Raw genomic sequence first — 8,856 nt, 5'->3', positions numbered from 1 at the left:
AGTAAAAAGACCAGACTTAATGGTTTGACTGAGACTGGAGGGACCCCAGAAGACATCGCCCCCGAACTCTGTGTTATTCTGTTAGCCCAAAACTAAAATCATTCCCAAGGCCAACTCTTCAGACAAAGATTAGACTGGACTATGGGACATAAAATGATACTTGTGAAGAATGTACTTCTTAGCTCAAGTAGATACATGAGACTAAATGGGCAGCTCCTGTCTGGAGGTGAGATGAGAAGGCAGAGAGGGTCAGAAGCTGGTTGAATGGACATGGGAAATCCAGGGTGGAAAGGAGGAGTGTTCTATCACAGCATAGGGAGAGCAACTAGGGTCACATAACAATGTGTGTATAAAATTTTTGTATGAGAGACTAACTTGAATTGTAAACTTTCACTTAAAGCACAACAATTAAAAAAAAAAAAACCAGTCCTCCTCAGGACCACTACAGCTCATTATGAGTATATCTGTCAATTATGTTTAGTCTACCTTACATATAATATAAAATACTGTGTCAGGAAACACATAGCCTAAATTATCTTCTCGATGTAACAGCAGCATTCATTCAAAAGAACAAGTGTTCATGTATGTATGCATACATGCATGTGTGTATTCTTAAATAAAACAAAGATACAAAGGTATAAAACCTATAGAAATATCTAAATGTGCCACTGTACAATCTAAACATAAGAAATTCATCACAGATAAAATATATTTCATTTCTGCACCTTTGATGTGTACAGCTTAACCAGAAGAAGACTGTTAAATAAGCGAGGATGAGCTGGCTACTGATGTGCTAGCAATTTAAGTCTTTCTCTAGAAGCAGAAAACTCTAGCATCATTCACGTCACACATATTGACCACTCATGGGAACCAACCTGTGCTAAGTGCTGATTCATCCCATTCCTCTGGCCTTTGCCTTTTTTTTAATATAAATACAATCTGATTCAATAAAAGAAGCAGTCACAACATCTTGAAAAGCTGTGTGCTATATATTCTTCTTTGGCAAGGTATAAATGCCGGAACGAATGAGAACAAGCTAACACACTGTACCTCACAGGGCTGCTAGGAGGATTAAAGGTGATGAAGCACACGAAGTGCTGGGACAAAGCCTGGCACACAGAGTGCTGTGTACCCACTCTGCTGGGGTCAGGGTTGTTAGTATTATTCACATGATACTTAATTACTCTGTATCCTATTACCAATTCAGGGTATCGAAGAGATTACTATGTAGCAGTATAGTCTACAGAAGGAACACTGGATTAGAGATATGAATAGTCAGACTATTCTACATGATAGCTGAATAAAAGTGAGCAAATTCTTTGAACATGTTCCGTGAAACCTTTTTTGTAAAATGAGGGATAACATCTAACTTACACGCTGTGATAAACATTGTACTAAGGAGATCATGAATGGGAAGATACTTTTCAAACCAGGAAAAAAAAAAACCTATCTATCTGTCTATATATAGAGATATGTAAGGTATTATTATTTTTTGACGAACAAATGCAGGTATAAAAACCCCAAAACAAACCCAATGCCATGGAGTCGATTCTGACTCATGGAGACCTCATTTGTTACAGAGTAGAACTATGCGCCATAGGATTTTTTTGGCTGTAGTCTTTACAGAAGCAGTTCACCAGACCTTTCTTCCGCAGAACTGCTGGGTGAGTTTGAACCACCAACCTTTGGGTTAGCAGCCAATCATAAACTGCTCGAGTCACCCACGGACCTAATGCAAGTAGACAGATGTTTTAAAAACCAAAACAGAATTCTCCTTTATGTACGGTCACACATCATACCCCCGATTCCTGGACCATATATAATCCGGAAGTTTAAATGCCTGTCTTGTGAAAAAAAATTTTCTGTAGCTACTGTAATACTTGTTTAGTAAAACTAAATAACTTTTCCGAGTACATACTTACCTTTACTATGGTTTTAGGGCGTTTTTTAAAAAATAATTTTGGCTTCTCAACCACAGGAAGAGGTGGAAGTTTTCTAAGCTCCTGTAAGACAGTGGTTGCGGCACGTTTCTTGGAGAGTTTTTTGCTATTTCCCTCTCCTTCTGCAGAGAATTCCCCCACCGACACCCGAGTGACAAAGCTTTTCATATGGGGAGGTCCGCTCTCTTTAACAACCTAGTAAATGAAAAGGAAATATTAAGTAATGTACAGGCACTTAAGATGTATTCTTATAGCATTTTTCATAATATTCATGACAATCAAAATTGAAATTATTAACAGTGATGCCAAAATAATAATATTTCTTTAGGAAAGCTATTATGAAGGTACTGTATAGGAACTATTCATTAATGATACTTATGATAGTTAATAAACAGAAGGTGAAAGAACAGAAATCTAAATAAACACATTCAATTCATAGTCACAATTGTTTTTCTGTTACTTTAAAGCAGGTATTTCTAATTATGGTTATCCAGCTGCTTATGGAGAACAAAGTACATAAAACATGCCATATTAGACTAGGTACATAGACCATCTGGAACAGTAATTTGTATATAATTGTGTACCTATCTAATTTTCTCATAATAAGTTATTAGAGGGCAAGGACTATGCCTTATTGTAGTTCTATAGCCTATAAAGTATCCTGCATGTGGTAGCCTCTCAAAAACAGCTGATGAATGAAAAATAACCTCCTTTATTGTTTTGCCTACTCATTCACTTTATTTCAAATAACAAATCGACAAATTCTGGAAAAGAATGTAATAAAAATATGCGTGGACCCTTGTCAATTAACACTTCCTGAGAGCTTCCGCCACCTGATTGGTGCAACAGTCCGGTGCTGCACCTGCTTCAGTCCAAGCTGCTTTCAGGGTCCCTTACACGGTTCCGGGCTCCCTCACGCGGTTCCGGGCTCCCTCACGCGGTTCCGGGCTCCCTCACGCGGTTCCGGGCTCCCTCACGCGGTTCCGGGCTCCCTTACGCGGTTCCGGGCTCCCTCACACAGTTCCGGGGTCCCTTACGTGGTTCCAGGGTCCCTTACATCATTCCCACTTGTTATGCTTGCCTCATAAGTTGTCTGAAGTTGTCAGACTAGCATAGTGGTGAACTTTTCATGGAAGATTAAAGTTTCTTTTGTTGTTGTTTTTCTAAATTTTATTTGTTTTGTTGTTGTTGAGAATATACACAGCAAAACATACACCAACAGTTTCTACACGTCCAGTTTAGTGACACTGATGACTCTTCGAGTTGTGCAACCATTCTCACTCTCTTCTTCTGAGTTGTTCCTCCCTCATTAATATAAACTCACTGCCTCCTAAGGTTCCTATCTTTCGAGTTGCAGTTGTTAATTTGATCCCGTACAGATAGTTCTAGAAATAGCACAATGCTCAAGGTAGACTTTTTTTACTAGTTAAGCTTAACTGCTGCTCAGTTTTAAGATGACCTCAGGGGATATTTTTGGTTCAAGGTTTAGAGATTATCTCAAAGCAATCGTTTCAGGGGTTCATCCATGCTCCATTGCTCCAGAAAGTCTAGAGTTCATGAGAATTTGAAATTCTCTTCTGCAGAAAAATACCCTATTTTTGATGGATACCTCAGAGGCTATTTTATAGAGATGCTTACTCTCTGTGACACGATGTTAAAAGTATAAGTCGATACGCCATAAAAACACCTAGCTTTCTACAGTAATGAATTATGACTATGTCAGTTAGGCATAAAATGCTGTTTAATGTGCTTTTACTATTAAAACTATGCCAGTTTTTGGAGGAAAGATGCTTTACAAAACCTGAGAGCTCAAAACCTCAGTCTCCTTCAAAATTCTGACTATAAGAGACACCCTAATCTAGTTAAACCGTTTACTACGGAATATGGTATTAAAGTTTTTTCTTTAATATTTGGACACCAATTAGGAAAAGAAAAGAAAAACAAAGCAATATTTCAATAATCCAGAACTATCAGGAATAAGTAATTTATAATAAACATATTTTCCAAGTAATTTAGGTTTACTACTTTAAACATAAAACTGTTTAACTACTTTGATAAACATTCTCCTCAATCAAAAAAAAAGTAACACTTTTTACTAACTTAATGGAGGATACTAAATACGTAACATTTTACTGCTCACATTAAAAAAAAAAAACCACTGCTGTTGAGCAACCCTATTAGATCATCATTATGAACATCAAATATCCTACACAATATTGATGCTCCTGAGAATTCACAGACTCATAAAACTGTCTGTTCCTACAGCTGTATCCTTTAAAAGGCCCCACATTCCAGTAATTTTTTAGTGTGTACAATTACTTTTGATAGAGTTTGCACATTTTCCCTATTATTTCTTGTGGGATCAGTAGGCCTTCAACTACATTTTCTCCATGACTTTTTCACTTTGCTGCTTTTTAATCGGCTGCTGCTGCTCCTGCTGTTAGTTACCATCAAGTTGATTCCGATTCATGGTGACCCCAGGTGTGCACAGTAGGACTACTCCACAGGTTTTCAAGGATGTGACCTTTTGGAAGCAGACAGACAGGCTTGTCTTCCGAGGCACCTCTGGGTGGGTTCAAATTGCAAACCTTTCAGCTAACAGTCAAGCGGTTAACCATTTGCACAACCTTACGCGTTGCCTTCGAGTCGATTCCAACTCATAGCGACCCTACAGGACAGAGTAGAACTGCCCCATAGGGTTTCCAAGGAGCCGCTGGTGGATTTGAACTGCTGACCTTTTGGTTAGCAGCCAAGATCATTGCAAATCCACCAGCGGCTCCTTGGAAACCCTATGGGGCAATTCTACTCTGTCCTATAGGGTCACTATGCGTCAGAATCAACTCAGCGGCAATGGGTTTGGTTTTTGTGTTTTAGGGACTCCTTTAATCTGCTATGGGCTAAGAAATCAGACAATCCAGCTGGTTAGAACTGTGTCCGAGGAGACAGCAAGCAGGTTCCCGTGAAGGTCAGGGGATCCTGCCAGTGAGTAAAATGTGCGAGCCGTCTAGTAGGTGAAGGTCAGACCAGATGAAGGAGGATACTTCCAGGCTGTTGAAGCTTATCTCCCGGTTCTGGCCTACCTCCCAGATACGTGGATTGCAAAAGCACTGACCTCTTAATAAGGGAGGTATTTTAATATTTTAAAATATAGTGCGCTTACAAAAATACCTCATGCGGGAGGGCACAGTTGGTAAACACAGAAGGTATGCATTATTTATGGAAAAAGACAGTGTATCATTTCATGAGAACGGGTCTGACCACAGAGAAGTACATGATCTCTTTCAGGATACTAGTCTACCAGTTAAATCTTATTGGTTTAAAACAACCAGGGGCAGGGGGAAATACTGGAAGGTCTCCACTGAGCACATACCTCAAAACTGACAGGCATATTGCGCTTCAGAGCAATTTCAAACACTAAGCTGATCTCAGATTTATTTGCATCTTTGTCATCATCCATTTCTTTTCTTGATTCTCCATTCTAAATCACAAAAAAAAAAAAAAGATGACACTGAAACATCACTTTGCAACGAACTTTACATATATTCTGCAATCAGGAGGGTCTACCTCAAATACAGTAAGAACTAGCAAATTGCAGCCCATGTCTAGTGGATTCCTGTGTAATCACAGGACTCAAGGGATTGGCTGCCAGGCTTTTTGTGATTTGGTTTTTAGGTTTTTTTCCTCAGGTAGAAGCATAAACGCTGAGTTTAGAAATGTTTCCACTCAACCCTACACTAATTTGAATTTCTCCAATGCTCCTACATCCAGTCTCTCATTTTACAGATCTCTGTCCTCTCCATACGACACTCCTCTGGAATTGTAATAGGATACGCCATCTTCTACGAAGACTAAGCTGTAGAAGTGTACAGAATGCAAACCAGGATGCTAGTGCTCAGTGTCTGCCTCTGGCACCAATTCACTTATTCACCACATACTTCTCGAGGGCCTCGCGTGTGCTGAACGTAGTGCAAGTTATTAGAGATAAGGAGTTAAAGAGACAGTGTCTCTGCGTTCAAGAAGTTTACAGTCTAGTGGGGAAAACAGATAAGCAGATAAAAGTTATTATGAAACTCTACAAAGAGAAAAACACCTAAGTCTGCCACTAAACCAAAAAAATCAAACCCACTGCCGTCGAGTTGATTCCGACTTTAGCAACACTATAGGACAGAGTAGAACTGCCCCATAGGGTTTCCAAAGGGTGCCTGGTGGATTCGAACTGCCGATCTTTTGGTTAGCAGCCACAGCTGTCAACCACTATGCCAGCAGGGTTTCCAGTTGGCCACTAGCTAAGATAAATCTCAAAAAAGGAGGAGGAACAAAAGGTTTAGGGCAAGAGGAATCACAGATGTTGAAATACTAAGTAGAGAATACAATAGAAGGTGAATATACTATAGGACATGCCTGAGCTAGAGATACTATTTGAAGTCAATAGAGAAAGTACCTGAAGCTGTGTGATTACTCAAAAATAGCCTGAATTTCCTCATTTGTAAAATAAAGTAGGACTGGAAAACTCATAAAGATCTCCTAACCCTTTAAAATCCTTGATTCTAGAGTAACACAACATAATCCACCTTCAATAAATGTAGCATTAAATGCAAGGGAAATGAATGTTACTTCTCATCCTTGTACATGTTCTAGAATCTTGAGTTGCCTGGGAAGTGAACTCCATAGGTGACCCAAAGCTCTGAAAGGTAAGGCAATCTTGGCAGGTACATGAGTCCAGTACAGTAGACAGGCAGCCTGAGAAGTAAGTCATAACCGATCCCCACTCTAGTCTTCTTCCCCTTAGAAGAGATTGTTTCTCCTTTATTCGTAAAAAGGCTTTTATTTGTCTTCTCAACAATCTCACTGAGGGGCAACAACAAAGAGGTAGTCACATGTGGCCACACCACACCTGTGATGACTTTTCTGGGATCGGTTCATTCTGTAGTGCTTGGAGAGCTTTCATCGCAGCATTGTGTCTCGCAGCTTGTCGAGTCTTTCCTTCCCCAAAAAATTCATTATTTCCTACAGTCAGCTGAACGTAAAAGATTTTAGGCATTGGGCAATGATACCTAAAAGAAGAAAATAAACACTGTGAGGTCAGTGAAACCACTCTATACTCATTAATAAAATGTGTTTTGTTTAAAATGATACAAACTACATAATGCAGGTTCTATGCCCTCTTATTAACCCTAATAAAGTTTTAACCTTATGAAGGTATTAATAAAAGATAAAACGGCAATATATTTATAGATAACGAAGAGTATACATTGGTCTCCATGAAAAACATAGTACAGAAAAAAAAAATGGCACCAATTGATTATTAATTGATAACTATCAATTATCAATTAATTGATTATATCACAGACAACTTCCTGCAGAAAAATTTTCAGTCAGATTTTGACAGAAGTGCACCAAATGGCCTGGGGCTGATGGATGGATACAGGGGATGGAGACAGGCAAGATATTCAGGGAACACCACACAGACTGTTGTGCTTTTAGCAGAAGGTAGTTTCAATCAGAAATGGGAAAGCAGCAGAGAGATGGAGTTACTTTGATCCAAGGCATTAAGGGGATCAGATTCAATGCAACAAATAATAATGAGTGTAAGCCAACTCTTAAGCAGAAAGTATCATAACAAATAATGAATAAAAAATGTAATTTAGGTGAAAATTTTTAATGGGACTGGGGTAAGGAGATATGATTAGAAAGCTGTAATAATGCAGACATGAGGGGACAGACGTGGCTGTAAGAGCAAAGAACAAACCTAGATGAAATTAAAGAAGAAAAAATTAAGAGGGCATGTAATAAAACTCATTAACAGTTATATATCAAATGCCTTCTATATGACAGCAGGACATGACAATGAACAAAATAACAAAATTCTTTGCTGCTTTGGAGCTTACATTATAGTGGGGAAGACAGACAGTAACAAAGATTAATACGTAAAATATCTGGTATGTTAGAGACATATAGTAAAAAAGAAAAAAATACACAGAGGGAAGGGTTCAGAGGTGTCAGGGAGGGAGAAGAATATTACAGTTTTAGATAGTGTGGACAGGGAAAGTCTCATTCAGAAGACAACAATTGTGTAAAGAGCTAGAATACGTGAGGGGGCAAATGCTGCAGATACCTGAGAGACTGCATGTGAAGCAGAGAAAACCAAGAGCAAAGGCCCTGAGGCAAGAGAGTGCTGTGCATGTTCAAGTAACTAAGAGGAAGCCAGTCTGGCTGGGGTTGAGTGAGTGAGGGAAAGAAAGCTAGGAGATGAGAAGTTAGAGGTGGCCAGATTCCACAGAGCCTTCCTCAGAAATCATTACAAGGATCTGACTTTTACTCTGAGTGAAATGGCCGGCCACTGGAAGGCTCTGAGCAGAGAAGTGACATGATTTGGCTTACGTTTTAGGAGGACCATCTGACTTGTATGTTGAGAACAGACTGAGGGGGACAATGGTAAATGCAGGAAAATGCATTAAGTGGCCAATGCAATCATCCAGAGGAAAGGTGATGGTGGCCTGGGCTAGGGTGGTAGCAGAGGAAATGATGAGAAGTAGTCGGATTCTGGATGGATTTTGAAAGTAGAGCTGATGGGGTTTAGCCAAGGACTAGAGAAAAAAGAGTCAAGGATGACCCCCAGTATTTCTGACTTGAGCAGTCAGAGGATGGGAGACAGTGAAGACTGCAATAAGGAATGTGTTTATGGCGGGGGGTGGGGAGGATACCAGCAACTCCATTTCAGAGTTGTTAAATTATTAGGCCTATTAGATTTCCAAGTAGAGATGTCAAGTGGCAGGAAAGAGGTCCAAGCAACATACAGAATGGTAAAAATTTAAAGGCACAACACTGAATAAGAGCTCTGTGGAAGGAAGTGACAGAAGGAGAACCAGACAGGCATGGTGTCCTTCCTGAAAGCAAAGCAAGATGAAAAAAATTA

General features: G+C 39.5%; 1 protein-coding gene across 4 annotated transcripts in view; it reads right to left on the bottom strand.

Moving 5' to 3' along the window:
- The window catches only part of STAU2 (staufen double-stranded RNA binding protein 2), a 372,566-nt gene that overhangs the window by 225,781 nt on the left and 137,929 nt on the right, over window positions 1-8,856 (bottom strand). For all 4 annotated transcript variants that reach the window (XM_023727735.1, XM_012554441.2, XM_023727736.1 and 1 more), the window contains 3 exons: window positions 6,835-6,994; window positions 5,311-5,418; window positions 1,923-2,135 (listed from right to left, as the gene is read on the bottom strand). In XM_023727735.1, coding sequence (XP_023583503.1) covers window positions 1,923-2,135; window positions 5,311-5,418; window positions 6,835-6,994 — 481 coding nt within the window. The remainder of the gene's footprint in view (window positions 1-1,922; window positions 2,136-5,310; window positions 5,419-6,834; window positions 6,995-8,856) is intronic.

Source organism: Trichechus manatus, unplaced genomic scaffold (assembly GCF_000243295.1).
Source record: "Trichechus manatus latirostris isolate Lorelei unplaced genomic scaffold, TriManLat1.0 scaffold00018, whole genome shotgun sequence".
NCBI lineage: Eukaryota > Metazoa > Chordata > Mammalia > Sirenia > Trichechidae > Trichechus > Trichechus manatus.
The sequence above is the reverse complement of the archived record's forward strand: the minus strand, read 5'-3'. Positions and strand labels throughout refer to the sequence as shown.